At 41.8% G+C, this 21,788-nt stretch overlaps 1 protein-coding gene across 3 annotated transcripts; it reads left to right on the top strand.

Moving 5' to 3' along the window:
* The first annotated feature begins 412 nt into the window (after window positions 1-412).
* On the top strand, window positions 413-9,643 carry LOC113144159 (androgen receptor-like). 3 transcript variants are annotated; one of them, XM_026329950.2, is made up of 9 exons: window positions 413-1,651; window positions 2,809-2,945; window positions 3,193-3,309; window positions 3,725-3,868; window positions 4,014-4,223; window positions 4,735-4,879; window positions 5,835-5,965; window positions 6,111-6,258; window positions 8,458-8,596. In XM_026329950.2, exons 1-9 carry the CDS (start codon window positions 798-800, stop codon window positions 8,462-8,464), a joined length of 1,893 nt encoding a protein of 630 aa, XP_026185735.1. In that variant the 5' UTR covers window positions 413-797; the 3' UTR covers window positions 8,465-8,596. The 3 variants fall into 3 exon arrangements, with proteins under 3 accessions (XP_026185735.1, XP_026185733.1, XP_026185734.1); XM_026329948.2 differs by having other exon boundaries at window positions 415-1,651; window positions 6,111-6,262; window positions 8,458-9,643; XM_026329949.1 differs by having other exon boundaries at window positions 798-1,651; window positions 4,017-4,223; window positions 6,111-6,262; window positions 8,458-9,643.
* Window positions 9,644-21,788: the final 12,145 nt, after the last annotated feature.

Raw genomic sequence — 21,788 nt, 5'->3', positions numbered from 1 at the left:
TGGCAGAAAATGCTCTACTTTATTTTATGAATATAGCACACAATGACATATGTGTAAGATAACAGAAATTATATTGATTTTTGTTTGTTTGTTTTGGCTTTTGTTGTTTTCTCCAGTTGTTTGCACCATTTGTAGAGTGCAGACTTCTCTGCTGCGCCCTTTTGTTGTTCACCTGCAGCGCGGTTGCACAACAGCACATTTACAATTTTACCTGTGAATTAGGCCACAACATAGAAACAAAGTTATTTCAGGACTTACTTCAATTCTATGGCTAGATAGAGAGAGAGAGAGAGAGGGAGAGAGAGAGAGAGAGAGAGAGAGAGAGAGAGACATGCTTTCTGTTACGAATTATTACTTTATTACAACGTGAATTTAATTTTTTTTAATCCTGACTATTCTCGCGAGACGTGGGCGCGGTGCTGGAATTCCAATTGAGATATTAGGTTGAGAGTTATTTTTTAAGATGTAAACCAGGTTCCACAACCAAACCAGTCTTTCTGCGCGACCTGCCCTAACCGTTCATGACCTGCGTCACATGTAAACATCCTGAAGTTTCGGCTTTAAAATCGACTAAGCTACTTTGTAAAAAGTTCGCCAGCTCTTCACTTGTGGACGAGACTAACGGGACGTCCCTTCCCTGTACCAACCTACGTGGAAGACTGATCTGAATTTCCTCGCCGCTGGGACATATGACCGGAGTCTTATTGGGCAGGCGTTTTGTCGCCCGGAAAGTGTTTTATTTGTTCCCATTGCAGCCTGCGGAGCTGCCGCTTTAACTGTAGCGACGCGGGCTGAATATGACCTTTCACTCCAGCCTGTCCAATATAGAAGAACTACCAAACTCTTTAAATATGAATGAGTGCGCTCTGTTGGATACAGCGGACAGCAATGCTTGCCGGATTACTGCTGAGCTCAGTGAGGCAGTGTCGGTGTCCTTGGGTTTGGACTCGGTGTCTTCTCCGCTCAACAACACAAACCTGTACTCCAGCAGCGCCTTTGCAGACTGCGACCCCACTGTGGGGAAAGGTCCCCGAGCGGTGCCGGAGTTAGAAGCGGCTGGTAATATGAACTTAGAAGGCAGCAGGCTTTTGCCGAATGACACTAGCCCAAGAAAGGACGACTTTCTCGATGTGTGCCGTGGCTTACAGCAAGTGAGCTGCATGGAGCTGCTCACATCGGACGAAATGGACAGCGCGCAAACCCTGACGCGCGGTCCGGTGCTGTCCAGATACGTCTGCCAGGAATCAAACTTGTTTATGAACCCGATGGCAGAGCTGCACATGCCCTCTCAAGTGGAAGAGATCTTACCTTTGAAACAATATTCTGCCAGTCCAAGCCCGTACAGAGATACCCAGAGTGTGTGGTGCGCAAATGAGCGCGCATGCAGCGGTAGATCCGAGCCAGAGAGAGGCAGATCGGGCGGACATAATTTGTTGTGCAAATATTGTAATTGTGGACAAGCCCCTCTAGGAACCGGAAGGGAATGCCACTGTGTTTGGTACAACAAGGGTGCGCAGGATGGAAAAGGTGATATGCGAGCAGCGATGGGACAAGGGTATGGCCAAAGTACAATTCCTCAAGATCAGGCCACTTTTTCTACTATCAAGACCGAACCTTCAGTTTGGGTGAATTTCACAGATCGCAGTTTCAGGTAATTACTCATTTTGACAATTCTTTGCTTTGATTTATCTTCAGTGGCTCCAGGTCAGGAGGGCGATCCTGTAAGGAGCTACACACAGTCATTATCTTCGCACCATTCATTCAACCTCATATTTCATGAATGAGAAACAAAAGAACAAATGCACCAGCGTGTCTAGTGAGCATGCTTTAGTCAGCCAGCCTTTACAGTTGGCCCAGTAAGTGCTGATTTCTTTTAAAACCATCATGAACCTGATTCTTTATTAAATTGCTTAATATTTTAAAGCCTCCTGAATTTAATAATTCATTTAATATTTTTTCTGTAGAGGACTGCAGATAATAATTGGAGCAGAATTAAATCAAATATAGTAAACATGATTATGATTTGACTTGCAGTGGGGGATTGTAGAATCATATTCTGCTTAGCTGCAGAGACAGCTGTGTATCAGCATAAATTATTTGTACTCTAACATGCGCTCCTCTAGGCCTTGGACAAGTTGTGTTTCACCATGCACCATCAAAGTTCATCAACTTTCCAGATCTGTCCTCATTTCTGCTCAGACTATCTCTGCAGCCATTATCAATGTCACTATAAACAAGGGATACGGCACCTGTTGCTGATTCTGTGCTCAGACAGGAAAAACTTCTGTTTTACTTCCAAAAAAAAAAAAAAAAAAAAACTAAAACTGTATCTGGGAATTTTTTTGGAATTCATGGGTTTACATTCCCTAAAACCAACCTCCTTTGTTGTCATCTAATCAATAATGAAATAGGGAAATCTAGTATATTGGCTTTAGGAAGTAAGTGCGGCCCTGTGATGGACTGGTGACCTGTCCAGGGTGTACCCCTGCCTTCCACCCAAAGAGAGCTGGGATAGACTCCAGCAGATCACCGTGACCCTGGTTAAGGAATAAGTGGGTATAGATGACAGATGGATGGAAGTAAGTGCCTCAAACATCAGAATAGGCAGCTTAACAAATACCTAGTGACCTAAATCTACCTAAACCTATCTTGATTTAAGCATTTCTGTTTGGCGGCCTGCTCTTATTTTCACAGGTTCATTGCAGCTGTAACAAATGAAGCCCTCAAATGCTTCACTAGCATCTGTTCTCTTTTGTGTGCTTTTAAAAAGCATTTTATGTGTGTGTGTGCCTGTGTGTGTGTGACCAGGCATGAAGATTTGTTTCCAGGTGTATACCTGGCAGACAGGCGAGTCTGTCAGGTTTGCGGTGACGATGCCTCAGGTTGTCACTATGGTGCCGTCACCTGTGGCAGCTGCAAAGTATTCTTCAAGAGGGCTGCTGCAGGTAGGTGTGACACACACACACACACACACGTGAAAACACACACAAACACACACACTCACAATTATGCATCCACTGATTTAATTTCTTACACCCACTCACTAGCTCATGCAGGCAGGGCACAGTGACCTGACATTATGAAAGCGAGTTATTTGTTGTTAGTGAACACCCACATATCGTTGCTATGAGTGGAAGCTAGACATTGTTGCACTCGTTCAATTCATCCCTCAGAACATTTGTGTACCCGCAGGTAAACAGAACCACCTGTGTGCCAGCCGGAATGACTGCACCATCGACAAACTGAGGCGGAAAAACTGTGCCTCATGTCGCTTGAAGAGGTGCTTCATGTTGGGAATGAGCCTCAAAGGTGAGGAATTAAAACTGAGAGACAGAGACAGAGAGACGGTGTGGTGTTGATTTCCAACCCAGAGTCATGGTGGTCAGATACCTTACAGGCATTACATCCTAACTTACAAATCAAGTGTTCCAGATCACGCATTTGCTAGAGTGTAGCAAATGCATTTCAGCAAAGACAGAAAGAACTTGTTTTTGCCCAGTGGCCTTTGATCCAAAAGTTTCCCACATGGCTATGATAAGGAACAGCTCCATGGGCTGGTGGTAATTTAAGCATAGCCCCATTTATTGTAATTACATTACATAAAAATTTTACCTTAATTTTTTGGCTTTTTATTGTGTAATATTTAGATAAAACAATGTGAAATACAAGCATCTTATCTACTTTGCCCTTTTTGTCCCCTCTGTATTGTCTGTGGTGTGGTTAGGTCGCAGGCTGAAGGGAGCTGGACAAACGAGAAATGGAGAAGAGGCACACCCTCCAGCTGCCTGCAGGGCTGGAGAACTAGGAGGAAGGGCTTGGAAGAAAGATGTAATCATGGAGCCTCGAAGTGCAACTGCCATGGCTCAAGGTGATAAGGATTAGTTTCACAATCTCAAAAATCGTGCAATATACATATATATATATATATATATATATGTATGTTAATTCTTTTTGTATTATTGTTTTGGTCTATGTGTCATTTTGTGTGTGTGTGTGTGTGTGTGTATCTTTAGCAGGGTCTCAGGCCCTGGTTCTTAGTATCCCTCCAACCCTGAGCTCCTGCCTTTCCCTGCTCAGCATCCTGCAGACCATTGAGCCAGCTGTGGTCAATGCAGGACATGACCCTGCAGAGCCAGACAGCCCCACATCCTTGCTCACCAGTCTCAACGAGCTGGGGGAAAGACAACTGGTAACTGTGGTGCGCTGGGCCAAGGCAATACCAGGTAGGACACTTTGAGCCAGTTTGCATAGGCATGTCTGCCAAGGCTGCAAATTAAATTGCTAAATTGCTGTCTTAGTTGTCATCGATTGCGGTTATTACAAGACAAACTATTTATACTCCATGCCTAACAAAACACTGCAATTACAGTCTTGCAAAAGGTAGAATAAGGACAATGATGAATTACTTGTGAAACTCAAGTTCAGAATAATTTACACAAGCTGTAAAGCTATCAGAAAAACTATGTAATATGTTAGCTCCAATTCAGCTTCTATGTTTGGGCAGCCAATCATATGTAATGCAAACCAGCTTGTTCAAATATTAACCACTAGAGGGGGATATGTTCATATTTAAGCCAAGAATTTAGTCCTAGAGATGACCAGCAATATCCATACTGTGTATTGTTTTTAATCTGACAGGTCTTCACATGTATTTAATTGACCTCTGGGGTGTTATTTTGTCATGTTTAAACACTTAAACCTGAGCAAATCTTTGACAAAACTGAGTGTTAACAGGTTTCCGTGACCTGCATGTGGCCGATCAGATGTCAGTGATTCAGTTGTCATGGATGGGGGTGATGGTTTTGGCTTTGGGCTGGAGGTCCTACACACTGACTAACAGCTCAATGCTCTACTTTGCTCCAGACCTGGTCTTCAATGAGTAAGTCATGAAACACTTTCACTTTACCTAACCTACATCCCTAGAGCTCTGACATTAATGTTTTTGAAATAAACAAAGCAATTTTTTTTTTTAAAGCTGTATAGTGTGTTTGTTTTGGCCCCAGCAGCTGTAATAATCAATGTGACAATAGGTTTGGTAGAATATCATGAGGTTTCACTTGTCACTGCAATTGGAAGGAAAGGCACAGTGGAATACCAGTTCAGAGCTTGACTGACAAGTCACACAATGAGCATCGTCTTCTTAGGCAAGACAATAAACAATTCTCTTCTGTTCTTGCTGTTTTCCTTTCTGATACACATGGCTGCAGAGGGATCACCTTAGATGATTTATTCCATTTTATCTTTACAAAACCAGCCATCAGTCCCCAAGAACTGCTACAACACTGAGCTGTTTTTTTTTTTTTTTTTCACTTTGACAAGTTTGGATTTTGCACTGCAACTTCCTCCAGCCTCTATCAAAAAAATGTCTGACACCTCAACTTGTGTCTTTTCTCTTTTCTTTGTACTTTTAAGAAACTTAACACAGAGTGTGTCTCTTATCTTTACGTTGGCTTCAGTGTTTAATGCTAAATCCAGCCGAAGGCCCTTAAAGCAGCTTCCACTTAGTTGGCATTTCTCAAAACATTCTGTCTGTCGTTCTGTTGGAATGCCTCTGACCTGCATGGAAAAAGATAGGCCTTGCCTTGTTCCTGACCCTCATTTATCTCTGCTGCTCTGTCATTCTCTTTTCCCATTATCCATCTGACTCATTTTTTACTCACCTCTGCTGCTTTTTTTTTGCTTCCACTCTTGTTTCTCCTACTATTAACTGTCATCCTCCTTTATATACTTCTCTCTGCCTGACCCTCTCTTGCCTTCTCACCTCTCTATTTGTCACACCTTGTGCTCCTTCTTCATCTCTTGTGCTGTTTTTTTCCCCCATCTCTTCTTCACAGCCAGCGGATGCAAGTGTCCAGTATGTATGAACACTGTGTGAGGATGAAGATACTCTCCCAGAGGTTCTGCATGCTGAAAGTCACCCAAGAGGAGTTCCTCTGCATGAAAGCCCTGGTCCTCTTCAGCATCAGTGAGTCAGCTGAGACCATGTCTCAAGTAATAGCCTGAATGCAAGTGAAATATGACTACAATAGAGTGCAGCCATACTTCAGAGAATTGATGGGACAGATAAAGCCTCTGAGAGTTATTGTTGTGTTCTGGCTATGTGGTCACAGTGCCAGTGGAGGGCCTGAAGAACCAGCGTTGTTTTGATGAACTGCGGACCTCCTACATCAAGGAGCTGGACCGTTTGGCCAGCCACCATGGAGAGACCACCCATACACAGAGGCTGTTTCAGCTCACACAACTGCTGGACTACCTCCAGTCGGTAATACACACAAGTCCATTTCACATATAAAAACACACTGTACCATGAACCACTATATAAATGTCATGTTACCTACAATCACAGAACCAGTTGTGCAGGAAATTGCATAGATCAAAATTTACCTCCCAAGAGTGCAAACACTATATTTGGATTACAGCAATACTGCTGTCAGCTTATGCCACACTAAATTATTTTCAGGGTGATTGAGACAGTCAGTTACTGCACCGAAAATTTAAGGCTATTTTAGTCAGTTACACTATGCATATCATAAAATTACCCAAAACCTATTCTTTCTCATTTTTTTCTGGGGTATACCCACGTATCTCAAGGTATCAACTCAGGTTATACACATACCACGGTGTCATATGACTTCCTGACTACTGGGATGATAAATGATCTGGTAGCATCACAAATACCTGAAATATCTATAAGGAGTTGTACTAACTCACATGCAGTGAATGACTGAAAGCACCAGACAAGCAGTTGTAGCTACTATCATCTTGCAGTTCAGCCCAAACTTTACCACATACAGTATAAAAAAAAACTACTAGAGGCAGCAGTTCAGATATGCAGATGTAAACTTGTACAGACAAGCAAAACAACTGCCACTTTGGTTTTCACACATTCCACCTGCATGCTATGAGACCAGTTTGGTCTGTCCTGTTTGGTTTCTGTTTTAGATTCTATGTTTAAGATTTAAACCAATGTGGAGTTTGGCAACTATACTTAAAGGGCTCGTTACTGTCATTATGTTTACTTATCACATTTTATTATAACAATATTTTTTTTCATATTTGAACTCTCAGATATCTGTTTTTTTCATATTTGAACTCTCAGATATCTGTTTTTTTCATATTTGAACTCTCAGATATCTGTGTTTTTGCAACTTTTTATTGGTGCAACAGTCACTGAGGGATAGTAGACTGTTTCCCTCTATTACAAGATTAACCTGTCTAACAGTCAAGTACCTGAAAAAGCTTAATATTGAGCCTGAGGTGTAGTACCTGTACAGTTTGTGTTTTATAGCCACCAGATGGACTGTATTTCTGCGTGATTAATACCCACTGCAGGACATTCTGACACAGTGATTTTCCATTTTTATAAATTCTTTTATTTTGAAGCTGACACTATAGGAGTGTTAAATATAACCACACACAATCAGCAGCTGTAAAAAAATCCTTCAAAATCTATAACAAACTGGATTTTCAAAAACTAACCCTTTACAGTGTCAAATGCATCTTTGTCTATTACCAGATTAAACAGTCAGAATTTAGCTTTTTCATCGTCCATCTGCTGTATCTTTTTTTTTTATCAAACTCCTGCTTTGAACACATACGTAACCACGATAACAAAAATCTGTAAAACCTGCTTTGGGACCTTCCTTTTTATTTAAACATATAGACATGTCTGACTATCCTGTTTTTGAATGGATAAGTATATCAAGGATTTTCAAAGGCCTGAGAATATGATAATATTTGTACCAGTACACATAAAACTCTTTACAGTGATTTTTGGTCAGGTTAATAGGTTAACTCTATAGGCCATTTCTGATTAAGAGAAGTGTTATTCCCAAAATGATGCTTGCATTGATTTGAAATAATTTGGAAATTCATTAAGATTCGTGATAGGTGTTATGACCCCTAGAGAGTGTAGATCAACTATTTTCCTTAATTCTGTTTTGCCATAAATATTATTAATGCTGATTGATGATAACAATTAGATAATAAAGAAAACAAATTCTGTCAGTGATTGGGATGTGACCAGAAGCACAACTTGAGGGAAAGTTTCAGCGCTGTGGCTCTCAATGTTGATTTATCCATAAAGGCTCAGCTTTGTCTGTGTCCCACTCACATCTCAGATCTTCTTCTAATGCGTCATGAGCTGGAGGGCAGCCAGGGATTGTCTGACAGGGCCCTTCAGGCAGAAGACCAGAACTGATGAGGACTTTGCAGTTCAGACCCCATCGGCTTTACCCTGCCTATGGAGCTTAGAGTGTCACAATGAGTGTCATCTTTTAGAATCACTTCTTAAAGCTCATGTCAAAAGAAAGGTTTCGGTGCTGTTTGTTATTTCCTCAATTATCTGCAGTCTCCGTTCTTTTTCAGCGTTGTCCGTGATTGAGCATATTCTTTGTTATTAATAACCTCATGCATGATTTTTTTTTGTCTCTCTCTACCTGTATCTCTTCATCTCAGATTGTGAGGAAGTTGCACGAGTTCACCTATGATCTGTTCATCCAAGCTAAGTCCTTGCAGACACATGTCAACTTCCCAGAGATGATCTCAGAGATTGTGAGCGTTCATGTTCCCAAGATCCTCTCCGGCATGGTCAAGCCCATTCTGTTCCACAATGCAACATAGTGAGAGGAGAGCCAATGATTTTTCTGTGTTTCACTCAAGCTCTGGCACCATTTCTGATAAGGCTCACACAACTAGAGAAGGTTTATGATTTGATGAGGTGAAAGAAGCCCCTTGTTACTTACAGCGTGAGAGTGGGGTCCAGTGACTCTCTGAATGTATATTAACAAAGCATAATACAACACATTTTTTCCAGTCTAATGTAATCAAGCTATAACTAGTCTGTTCTTCTTACTGCCTGTTCTCTGTGTCATGCAAACCAAATGTTTCTGGAGCTGATTAAAACACTTTTTAGCATGCATTCCTCAAACACAAACCCACGAATGGCCAACTGACTGGCACACAGGCTTCTTCAACCTCTTATACAGATACTGACAAACAATATTTCAATGGAGAGGTCTCTCTCTCAAAACTAAAAAAAAAAAAAAAGTCTTACTTCACCATAGCCTGTCTGTATGCAGTAGTTTGACATTTGGACTAGTTTTTTTACAATGAATGTTATTATGTGCACCAGAAATGATTGACAGTTAATTACTAGTTGTGGCATGCATGATAATAATACTGAGCTGTCTCATTTGACGGCATATATGAACAATGTTGAAAGCTGTTCTCATCCATAGAAACTTTAGGTAGCAACAAAATAAGAACACCTTTAAAAGCGCAAAGGGGCTGCATTACTGCTAATTTCAATATGTACGTTAATGACCGTTGTGATGTCTGAAGGTGATACCACAAGCAGTGACGAAAATAATTAGATTAAATACTGATGACCGGTGTCATTACTTGACTGACACCATGGATGACTGTTTTCGAGCGTCACTCATTATTCAAGTACATTTTTCTCAGAGTGGATGTTTCATACTGTTTCTACAGTTTCTTGAAGTGCTTTTGTAGTTGCTTTGTTGTGTGTCATGTATTGTAGCTTTTGACAGTTTTGCTAATCATTAAAGTCCCAGCCAGGGAATCTGTTCATGTTGCAATATTTAGGACTTAATTTGTACTAAAACTGAAACATTAGTGTGTATATGTTGGTTAATAATGCCGGTACAGACACTCTCTCATTATGACACAAATCTGGTTAGTGTTATCTCTTGAGTGCATGCCAGTGATAATGCAGTAATCTTCCTGTGCCTTCCTCGCTGATAGATTAATTTCAGTCTGCGATGCAGTCAAGAGGAGAGACAGGCTTTACTTTCATCTTTACTTTCTTTCTGCTGCATTATCTCACTCTCTACCTAGACAGGTAATGGGGAAACCAGAAGATATCACTTGAGTTAAATGAGATGCCTGGGTGCTGCTGATTTATTTCATCTATCATCTATCGCCCCTCTATCTCTGCTGGCTGCCTGTCTTTTAATACCATCTAGTGGCGGCTTTTGAGCCTACACCAGAAAAACAAAGCTCAGCGGTGGCGTAGCAGAACATCTGTCAGATGTCGACATTGACATTTGCTTCATAATGTAATCGGACACGGATTGACTCAGTGTTTGAGGTTTCCCATTAAATAGTCATAGTCACGAAAGGGGAGTTAACAGCAGTAAATAAAGATCCTGCATACATATATATAGGGGGAGGAGAGACAGAAATATCAATATTGCTGTTTTTGAGTCACATGGGGCATTTAAAGGCCCAGACTGTAGAATGAAAGTCAGTCAGTCTTCTAGTGCCATTTTAAATGCCATTTCCTGAACATCCAGACAGGTTAGTTTTACCCTACTCATGATGTGTTGTTGCAATAGTAATACAATTACTATTATTACTAATTAGTCCTTATTTTAAAAGAACTGAAGCTGAATGCAGCTGGAATTGAATACACGCTGAAATATCACTCGTTTCTAAATCTATATTCCCCGCTACACACGTTTCTATGACTTCCCTTAAAAGCAACAGCATCATGCAGGTTTGTAGTGATCAAAAATGTATGTGTTGATGTCGACATTTGAACTTAGTTTAGATCCCATTTGATTTCTGGGTTTCTCTCGAGGCTGCTCGTCATCAATATTACATGCCTGCTTTAGCAGAAGAGGGATTTTTCCTGTTGGGTAACGACAACCACAGAAAGCACAAACACCCTGGAAGCAAACAACAGAGGTTTAAAACTGTTTCCATATGTGCAGATGAAGGAATATTAACAGAAGGGAAGAAGAGTTCCAGCTCAACAATTTGCTCTTAGTGCATGATGGAAACACCAAACTAAACAGTGAACGGGAGATGGTTAAAACCGATTGCAGACTAACAAAACCAAGCTCAGGAGAGTACATGTGGTCGGCACAACTCTTTACAGGACCTTAAATAAAACTCCAGCAATAATGTCTTTAACACCAGTTTATCACAACTCAAAGCTGTAACAATTAAATTGTGGAGGTGGTAAGATGACACTTCTGAATGGGTTGTTTCTGTGTCCTATCTAATGGAGGGCGAGTCCTACCTAAGCAAGAGTCCATTAACAACCAATTAACGTCCTATTAATATTTTACCAGACAGGGCCTCTCATCCTGACGTGTTTTAAGGAGCTTTTCCCAGGAGTGTTTGAACATGAGCAGCTTTTAGCGCAGCATAAAGAGGCCTGTGTAATGGGCTGGAGGAGGCGAAGTGGCAACCCGATAGCACTGAGAGCAGAGAAGGGGAGAGAGGAGAAGAGACAGACTCCTGCAGCTGGCCTGGTCCAAACACACACACACACAGAGGGCGCAGCGTTTGGAAATACACTTTTGTGCTGCTCCGACATGAGTAATGAACTTCAGCCATATGCGTTGACATTGTGTAATTGTGTTTTGATAGTGAACAATGTCACTAATGAGTTTTCTCTTGTTTACTCATAATTGTAGCTGAACCGAAAATTGGAAGTTTTTCCTCCAGGAATTAATGTGCAGTTTATCATTTTAAAGAAAAGGCTTAAACCTCCTTGTTTATGATCTGTCAAGTACTATAGCTTTGTGCTGCATAAGGCTGGACTGGGTGGATATGTAAAAGTAGAGCAGGGAAACTCCCTGCCTTCAGAGAAAAAGAAAACGAGAGACAGGAAGAAAGAAAGAGAGGGAAACCATTATGACTGTAGCCTGAGGCTACTCCCAACGGATAAGGCATTTGTCTTCACTTGAAATTTATTTTTCCACCAGTCAGAAGGGTTATGTTTGTCACCAAGCACTGAAAGGACTGTTGGAAATAGCAGCAGAAACAGAAATGGAAAACAGAGAATGTCCACTGGTTTTCTAATGCAGTCCTCATGTTTTCTCAAAAACTTCTCTTCTATGGTTACCTTGTCTGAGATCAGTTTCAGTCTTCATTAACTTTAGTTAATCATACCGAAACATGGGGTTAATTTATCAGCAGGGACTGTGTGTGTGTGTGTGTGTGTGTGTGTGTGTGTTATATGTTATGTGTTGATGATTAAGAGAAAGAGGGGAATGTGGGAAGGGAAAAGATGTGGTTGTATCAGGTTCCCTCCACTGGGTGTAGATGTGGTCTTAGATTTCTCTCTGGGCTGCTGATTAACTTTGTGTGTGTGTGTGTGTGTGTGTGCGTGCGTGCGTGCGTGCGTGCGTGCGTGTGTGTGTGTGTGTGTGTTTGGTCTGGTATTCCTCATATTGTGGGGACATAAATCTGTCTCATTGTCTGAGATTCTTTGTGTTTAGTGGTGCAAAAACCAAGTGGTCAAAATGCGAATCATTAAATTTTAGGGTGATGATTCATTTTAAACTTAGATTAAGATTAAGTTCAGTTAAGGTTAGAGCAATGGTTAGGGTTAGGCAGTGGTTGTGGTAAAGCTTATGGTAGGTTTCCAGAAAGTGAGTGTGAGACAATGTAAAGTCCCCTTAAGTGATGGAAACATGACTCTTTGTGTGTGCGTGCGTGCGTGCGTGCGTGCGTGCGTGCGTGCGTGCGTGTATGTGTGTGTGTGTGTGTGTGAGTGCACTGTGTTTGTATGTGTGTTTATCTGTATGTGTGCTGGGAGTGCACTGAGGAGGAGAGAAACTTCAGCTTTAATTTCCCCCAGCTCCAGATATTACACCCCCGCGCTCTTCTGTTTTTATTGGAACAGAGACCAGAAAACACCAAGTGTTTATGATGCATTAAAACATGGTGGGGAACTGGAGTGTGGAATTGTAAATCTATACATTTGGCGCTGTCTCTGGAAAGCAAAATTAATTCTTTTATAGAGGATTTCGTGTGTTTTACGAAGACTGATGATTGTAACGCGCCGTGAAATCATGTTTATCATCTTGCTGTAGAGGACAGAGACTAGGGAGAAAATTCTCTGTCAAGGGGAATGAGAGGAAAATGGAGGCAGGGGTTTAGGTAAAAAAAAAAATGCAGAGGGGCACATGGGAGGTGGAAGGAGTCATTGAGATTTGGATTGAAGCACAGGAAGAAGGAATTATTCTGGTTTACCCTAATGACCATTTGAGCAAACGGATGGGTGAGGAGACCACATTACATTCTATTAACTCCGCTTTTGTTGTCAGTGAACTGTTAATGATGTACAAAGGGAGCTGTGCATCGCTCTCCTGGACAATGCATGCTCTGTGCTTCTAATTATTCTCAGGAAAGTGCCGACAGCCTTTATACCTGGAGACACATTAGCTGCCTCTAATTAGAGTAAATATTCTGCTGGTATAACACCGGTATTGCCTCACCAATTCTACAGCGATTAGCTCTGTGTTTTTCTGTCGGGCTTCTTATACATTCCCAGCCTTTCTCTGTCTCTCATTCTCCTTCTGTTTTTCTGTCTTGATCATTGCCTTTGCCTCTTCCTCACTCTTTTCTTCTCTGCACTCAATTTACTTCCTGTCAAATACCCATCCCTCTCCTCTCCTTCCCCCATTTTTTTTTCTTTTTTTTTTTTTTTTTGCAGAATTGCCAGTAGATGCACCACTAGCTGTGACAGAATTACACTGTCTGCCCATTCTTCAGCCATCTCCTGAGTTCATTGTATCTGTACACAGTGTCCATGCCCTCCATCTCTCATATCCCATCACAGCCCCTTCATAGCTCCTGTGTCCCAGCCAAACACAATGTGACAGCACCACCACAGCCCTCATTTACAGCCATCACTGGACAGATTTCCCCTTCCAAGCCTCCTGTCTGTAGCCTAATAGATGGCACCCCTACTTTTTCCATGCACATGCATGTGAGCGTGTTGTTTTTCTGTGTGCATTTGTGTCTGTCCATTCATCTAAAGCCACGTGTGTGTGTAAAATGGAACTGCAACATTTCTTCTGTCAGTAGTGATCCCCAAAACAATGCGTTATGATATTACTGGGCTTTGTTTCCACTCACTCATGTCCTCTGTTTTTATATTTACTGCACTCTGCATACATTGTTCTGATTTTCTCCTTGTACTTTTCAGAGTGCTGCTCAGTTTTAAGTGCATAGTTTGTGTAAGGCCTTCCATTTCTGTGGTGTGCTTATTGGCGCACCCTTGGGGCATGCACATCTTCAGCTGGGGAAACGCTGCAGCACACTTCAGCTGCAACACACATACTTTGTGATATCCTGCCTCTCCTCTTGTCTCCTCTCTTTTCTTTCCTCTCCCCCGTAAATATTATACTTGTAGTTCTAGCCTCAGGCATTGGTTCTGTGTCATACTGGGAAGGTCAAAACAGACGCACACACATACACACGCCACACACACTCATATATTTCAAATATCTCTATCAGTCCTCAGAGGTTCAGATTGTTTTACGGGAAATCATGTCATGGGTCAAATGATTGAATTATTAATGGAAGTGCGGCGCAATAACAATCAGCCCCTGTCTATTGTGATTCCAACATGATATTCACAGGCCCCTTTCAGCCTAACTTGATACTACCATGTTACAATCCAAATCCAATAATGCCGACTCGGCAAAAGAATGCACATAAAACACACACACACGCACACACACACACATTCTCTTCTACTGTTTCATCGGTCGAAATGTGTTTTTAGTCTGTTGCTTTCACAGTGGAGATTATTACTGAGTCTGTACACCAATATCGACTGCTGTGTCACATTTCCAAGGACAAAGCAATACATTTTCATGGAAACAGTTATGGTAAAGTAATTCACAGTTACAGGAGTCTCTCACACTGTGAATATGTCTATGAAAAGTTTCTGTGTATTGTGCATATATGCATGCCCACTACAGTACAGTAAGTGTGGGTAATTTGGCGTTCTTTATGAAACTCTAATCTTTGTTCCTTTTTGCAGTGCCAAATATGGATTTTGATTCTAGCCGTAAATCAACCAAGCAAATCTACAGCACATTCAGGAGTCACATTATGGAAATGAAAGCAGACAATTCACTGTGCTCACATTTGCATATGTAAAGAACCACGCTCAGAGAGGTACAAGTATTTTAACCTTATTTAACACATAAGAGGTTTGATTGAAAGTAATACGTTACGTTCTGGTGTTGTGAGGGGAGGTCACTACCAACCAGGGCCAGTTCTTCTCTTGTTCTTCAGGGCTGTTTCTCACAGAGCCAGCATAGAAAAGTGTGTTATTGTTAAAAAAAAAAACCCTGGTGATGGATTATTGACCCTGAGTTCAGAAGGATTTTTTGGTCTGTTTTGAGAATGGCCATAGACCAACACGGAGGAAATAGATGTAAGGTCACCCCTTTAGCATTTATTATGGGCTGGTGCCAGAAAACACAACTCTTTTAGACATCCTAAACATAGCATGCTGGACACATGGGCTGACAGCTTCACTTAGGAGACAGATATCAAACAGGCTTGTTAATACAGCTGCTGAAAACAGTCCCATTAGGAGCAGCCACTCCTGTGCTTTGTTGTTTTTTTATCATTTGTACTTGCTTTTTCCACATTTCCCCCTATTGGGCATGGCTATAAAAAAGTGAAAAAGAAATGTTCTCTTAAAGATTTAATGAAGACATTTCTCTTCCACTTACAGCTTGAAATGGATATCACAGAGAATAAAATAAGAAAAGTAAGAAAAGCTGTAATAAGGTTTTTGTTTTTTTTTTTCCTTTGGTTTCATATTCCTGAATGAAGGCGCTGCCATGTCTAGCTCCATCAAGCTTGTTGTCGTTGTTATACATTCTCATTACAGCTTAACAGAAGTTTCCCATCTGGAGAAGCTAAGTCCCTGCTTACAGTCTTCTCCTCCAATCTCAAACCCCATTCTCTGAGGCCTAAATGAACTTGAAGACAAAGGCAGCATGTAGTAGGCTATCTTTTTATTCTAATTTTCCCTCATTATGCTCCCCACTTTTAGGGAAATAGAAAACAAAAGACGACATATGTAATTACCGCATGTCTAAAGCGTAAACATGCCTTATGGAACGAGGCTATGCTCTCGGCAGCAGGCTAATTGTAACTTTCCCCTTCTCCTTCAGTGCCTGACTCAGCCACGTGAACACGAACGCACACCCATACAGATGCGCCCATGCTGTGTGTGCCTCCACTTCACTTTCACTTTCCCTCTCTCAATAGCAGGATGTTTCTCATTGTTGTTTTATGGTCTTTATTGCTTTATAGAGCGCACTACGTGACTTTAATGAGGAGAGGGGATGTTCGCTGCTATTTTTTCAAGCACTCGACTGTCATATACTTATGTTCTCTGCGCTTTGTTCAAGTATAAAAAGACACTGAAGCAAATCTTTTTTAATACACAAACATCACTTGAGATTGCAGCAGGGCATGTGTTAAAACTACTGTGTGGAACTTGCCAGCCACAGCCTTAAAGCCTCCTCCGGCAGTTAAAACCACAGCACTACAACCATGAATGGCATCCCGGCCTTGGTCTGCACACACATCATTCCACACATTACTCCCCTCAGCTCCCCTTTTGATGTGTCGGAGAGAGAACTAGCCACTGTTCCACTGTTTTTTTATTGCTCGCACAGCAACGTGTGTGTGTGTGTGTGTGTTTCTGTGTATATTAGTGCATGTGTACGCGAGCGAGAGAGTGTTTGCTCTTCAAAGGCAGCAAAGGGGGTGCACTACTTTAGGCCTATTAAACCTGGAGTTCTGTTCATTGTAGCTGGGAGAGAAAGCGCTGCGTGCTGAGGCAGACAAAACGGCGAAGACGTACCTTTGAACTGGAATCATGTGGGAGCTCACATTTTCACAAGTGCTGCAGAACTGAAAACAATGTTTTGGTGAGTCCCCTGATATGTGTTTTTTTCAGTGAAGGGCCAACCAACGGAGAATCTGTTAGGGCTTTGCCCTGATGGTGTGATATTACAAGCCCACAGTACATAATCCAACATGCTGTGAGTTATTAAAATATGACCATAGCTGCTCCCCAGGGCTATATAACTCACACACTGTCTCTCCTTCTCACGCACACACACTTTGGTACACATTCCTGTGGTATTTGTGCAAGCTGACTGTCCATATCTCTCTCATTTTTTTTCTCTCCCTGTCTCTTAAAAATGCAGACAGACATGGACATAAAGTTTTACATAAAGATGCACAGAGGTAAACTTCACCCACAAATCAATACTTTAAAGGAGTCTTATACCTTCATTACACACCTCACACTGCAGGTAGTAACCGTGCAAGGTGAAGGTCGGTATGTCTAAGAAAAAAAAGGCTACCAGTGTTCAGCTCACTCTATCTTCTTACTTACTGAGGTACAGCAGATAAGCAGAGCAGACAGAGTTCTGTCAGGAGGCAGGAAGGAAGCGAGTGAGACGCACTAAATCTGATCAATGCCACAGACTGCAGTTTATGTACAGGGAAACTAAAAACACAGAGAAATTATCATAACCTGCAGGGCGGTTTGTGCAAAGCACAGTATGGCTGGATTTATTTCCAAAACTCGTTCCAAATAAAAAGAAGCAAGCTGAGTGCAAGTCCTCTGGTAATGATAGATATGCCAGTATTGGATTCATTTATAGAGTGGGAGTGGAACACTATTGTTAGATCATAATTCAAACAACCTGCTTCTTTCAACTATGGTAGATGAAACTCCCAGGAGGATACTGCTATCTGCATTGTGTGTGTGTTTGCATGCCTGCACACCTCACATGCACCTATGCACACGCAGATTCACATAATTTTGGTGTTTGTGCAGTCCCCAGGGCGCAGAGCAGGACAGGAGATTTATGTTCTCTGTCGTCCAGACACAGTTCTCTCGGCTAGTTCCCTGCTCATTAGGGCTCCTACATGGTCATACATGTTACTCTAACAAGCTGTATAGAGCCCCCCTTTAAAGCCTGATGGATTCGAGGGTTGGCATGAGCTCCCTCCCTGCAACAACCATTGGAGACGTCACAATGCACAAAGCATCTCAAAAGCAACTTATCTCCATCAAGGCAGGAAAAGGACCATGAAGCTGTTCAGCCATCCATCATGGTTAGCTGCATTTATTAGGCCTCGATTTAATGATCCTGTCGCAGACATGGAGATGCACTGAAATTAAAATGTTGAGTTTGTGTGTGTGTGTGTGTGTGTGTGTGTGTGTGTGTGTGTGTGTGTAGAACTGAGGCAGGGAGGGTTGTTATCAGGGCTGTGATGGCAACTGAAGCGGGTAGACTATGTTTGCTAATCTCTGTAGTTACCTGATATGAAATGAGTGTCATTCTCATTCACTGTTGGTTACAGAGACAGAAGTAAATATGAAGGCCAAATGAACAAACAGATGACTTGTTTGTGAGCTGCTCTGCCTTCAGGGTTTATTGGTTTTGCTCCCAATCCGTTTGGTAATACATCCAGAGTCTATTTAGTGACACACGCCTGACTGCTAACAGTGTGTGCACGTGCTGGTGTGCCTGTATTATAGCTTGTTTGCTGTTTACAGTGCAGTTACTGACACATCTTCCTGCAAGACTGTAATGGTAATGAACTGGATGGGGGGAAAAGGAGCTGAGCTTTGTTAAAATATCATTTCTTGTGAAAGCTCAGGCAATGAATGGTAATATGAGTGCCATTGATGTTCATTTCATCTACGTCTGCGCCTTGAGATTTAATCAAAAAACCTTGTTCACTTACAGCTCGTGCCACTGGGCTCATCATGATTGAGGAATACATGATAATAGCTATTGCACATTCTCAAACTAACCGTCAAGGCTCTGGTCAGAAAAATAACTGACCTAAGTGAGCTAATAATCTCCCACTGGCCTTGTTCGTTCCCTTTTATGGCAAAGGCAACAAAGTTACACACAGGTGAAGGTTGCAATGAAGTAGCGAAATAGAGGGTAAAAAGAATTGGAAGACAAGCGTTATTTACAGCCTAGCGAGTGTAAGATAAGATCACCCTGAAGAGCGAGATAGACGCCCATACATGCTCCACACTGCTCATATTTCAAGCACAGCTATCAAGAAGTGGCAAATAAAATGTCTGCAGTCAAATTTTACAGACCAGTAAAGTGTAACTTAATAAAGGCAGTGAAATGCCTGCTGCATTGACTGCTTGTGCAACAACATAGTGATTCTACAATGATGGAGGATGCCATTAACAGCATCATTAATGAGCCAGCTCAATGCCTTTGTAATCAAAAGGTTCTGTTCAACAGTCAAACTTATTCAAACAAACAGTGGGAAGTGAAAACAGTGGTGATAGCACAGGCACAGCCGGCAGCGCGTTCCTCCCAGGCCTTTCCTGATTAAGCACATTGCAATTATTGTGCGCTCGGTCATTCACCTTGGCAACTCTGGCAACGTTAAGGAGTGTGACGCTTCTTAGAAAGTGCTGTTAATCATCACACCAAGTCCAGGCTTTTGAAATGTAGGCTGGGTCAATTCACTCAGTCTAAAATTGTTTAAGTTGGCATCCTGCAAGGGTTTTTAAAAAGATATTTCTGTGATGGGGAGAGGGTCTCATTTTTCGAACACAACATCCAAGGTAAACCTTTTTATTTCCAATGATACAGAAACAGCATGGCAGAGACTGAGAGCAGTGCCACTGTAAATTAATCAGCTCTGTGGAAGAGAAACAGGAAAAAGCATTCCTCAAATTAGACAAACCCCAGCCCCAGCTTGATGTGGGCAAGCCCTGGCTGTGATATGGCCAGCTTCCATGCTTCATACTGAGCCAAGGCAAATTTAGAGCTGATAAAGTTGGCTGGGTCTGTTACAGTTAACCTTTCTGCTATCAGTCGTCTGGCCAATTATGTTTTCAGATGCCTCCACTCACGCATTGTCTATCACTATAGATGAGAGGGGATGAGTGGCATCACAAAGTATTGTTCATTTAGGGAAATAACAACAAAGTCAAGCTGTGTTTTTGGGTTTTTATCCAGAAACATTTCCATTCACTGCTGAGTCGCTGTCAGATTTGAGCCTTTTCCTCTAATGTGGGAACACAGTGAAGGGACACTGCAGTGTAGTCTGCCCCCATCCAAGCTGCTCTGTCTAGGGGACGCCGGAGCAGCCTGGCTGCCTGGCCCCTTCATGGAGACAGTGCTGGGTTTAATTATCCCCAGCTGTGCTTCATCTCCCTCCCCAGCTGGGCTCTGTGTCCCAGTGTCCTCTGTAACTACGCCACATTCACACTGAAGTCAAGGTGAGATACACACACACACACACACACACAAAGCGTGCACAGCCACACTTTCAGCATATACATGAAGGGATAAATGCAGGCAGTAGACACAATGATATGAGAATCTGTACAATATGGCAGCTTAATTGAATCACCCTGAACATGGATATTAACATTGTGAAATTTGTAATGTTCAGCTTTTGTTGTAAATGTCAGAAAAGCTGCTCATTGTGTTTTTAAGCTTTGATTTTAGTGCTGTTAGATTGGACGGCATTATCCTGAATTGGGTTCATGTTATCTTGGTCCTCATGCATGCTGTATATACAGGAGGGAAATAATCCTTGCCACAATATTTAACATTCTGTGCTACACTGGCCAACCATCAGAACTAAATGTTTTCTTAGTATCCAGCTTTTTATCAGGAAAACAATTTTCAGGTAAATCCGAGTTCTTTCTGGCTCCAGCATCCAGCATCTTAGAAAGCCAAAAAAAGTTAATTATTTTCTCCCACTGTTCTTCACAGAGCTTCTTCAGATTGGAGTGACCTCAATTATATTACATATATATGATGTTTTTAAAAAATAAAAGTAAAAAGTACTTTAGTGTGTATGGTCTAATTCAAAAATATCCCACTTAGCTGTTTTTACCTATTGTTTAAAATTAATTTGTTCTATCATTTTTTTTCTTCCATTTTTACAGAATTTTATTAGAAAATTTATTGATAAACATGACCAATAAAATATAAATATTTGTGTTATAAATTTATAGAGCTTAATTCTAACAAAGCTTAATAGAAACATACTATTTCTCCACCTGAACTTCATCACTGATGGTGTCCTAAAAAACCTGATGACATGATCTGTATGTTGGTACAGTTGTTCGTGTTCAGTGCCTGTATACTTGCATAGTGACACACTATAGTGACCGCACACACATATTTACAGCTGCTTAAAACAGATGTGGCTGTTGAGATAACAAAGTACCACCGCCCCATGCTGCTTTCAGAATGAGACAAATGCTTATGAAAGCTGTCCCTGCGTGACGCTTCTGCATGACCACTGCTCTGGCAGTTTTGATTGAATCCCAATCTGACTATGTTTGACTTGGTCCATCTGTGCGACTGTCCTTGGCCTCAGTTTAGGATCTGGGGTAGAGGGGGCTGCAGAGTTATCACACTGAGAGGCTGTTAGGGTCATTACAACCCTCTGCTTCAATATTTCCACTTTTTTGATGGGAGCCAAATGTTGTGCTGGAATCCTTGTGTCTGTCTGTCTTTGTTCCCGTCTCTCACCATCCTGTCCAGTGCTATGCCAGCACAGCTGTGAGCGTCAGCGTGTAATAAAAGTCTAATGCGAGCAGCTGCTGGGGGTTTAAACTGTAATGAGATGGTGTGTGAGATTACCACACTTCGCTAGTTGCTGAGAGAAAGCTTGGCACCCCGACAACACTGTCCCCCCCAATGGTACAATTACACTTTAGATATGGCTAATAGAATATCCACACAACGCCTGTAAGCAACAAGCATAATGAGCTTTAGCTTAGCCTCTTTTCTGTCTCTTTTCCTTTCTCCCCATCTCTCGCTCACTTGCCCACAGCTGCACTGAGCGTCCACCCCAAGGAGTTGCTGTAAACTGTGAGGACCTGATGTAGGAAACAGAGGCAGTGTTTCTGAAATCAAAGGCACGCCTAGTCAGGAGATTCCCACAGAGAGGGACAGCATTTTTTTTTTTTT

This window comes from Mastacembelus armatus, chromosome 10 (genome assembly GCF_900324485.2).
Source record: "Mastacembelus armatus chromosome 10, fMasArm1.2, whole genome shotgun sequence".
Taxonomy (NCBI): domain Eukaryota; kingdom Metazoa; phylum Chordata; class Actinopteri; order Synbranchiformes; family Mastacembelidae; genus Mastacembelus; species Mastacembelus armatus.
Note: the sequence above shows the minus strand (reverse complement) of the source record. Positions and strands in the feature narration are given on the sequence as shown.

Bases quoted from the DNA above. Each gene is read 5' to 3' on its own strand.
- LOC113144159 (XM_026329948.2), top strand. From the start codon at position 798: ATGACCTTTCACTCCAGCCTGTCCAATATAGAAGAACTACCAAACTCT. The intron at 4,224-4,734 runs GTAGGACACTTT...GAGTGTTAACAG, and splicing joins CTGGGCCAAGGCAATACCAG to GTTTCCGTGACCTGCATGTG. The intron at 5,966-6,110 runs GTGAGTCAGCTG...ATGTGGTCACAG, and splicing joins CCTGGTCCTCTTCAGCATCA to TGCCAGTGGAGGGCCTGAAG.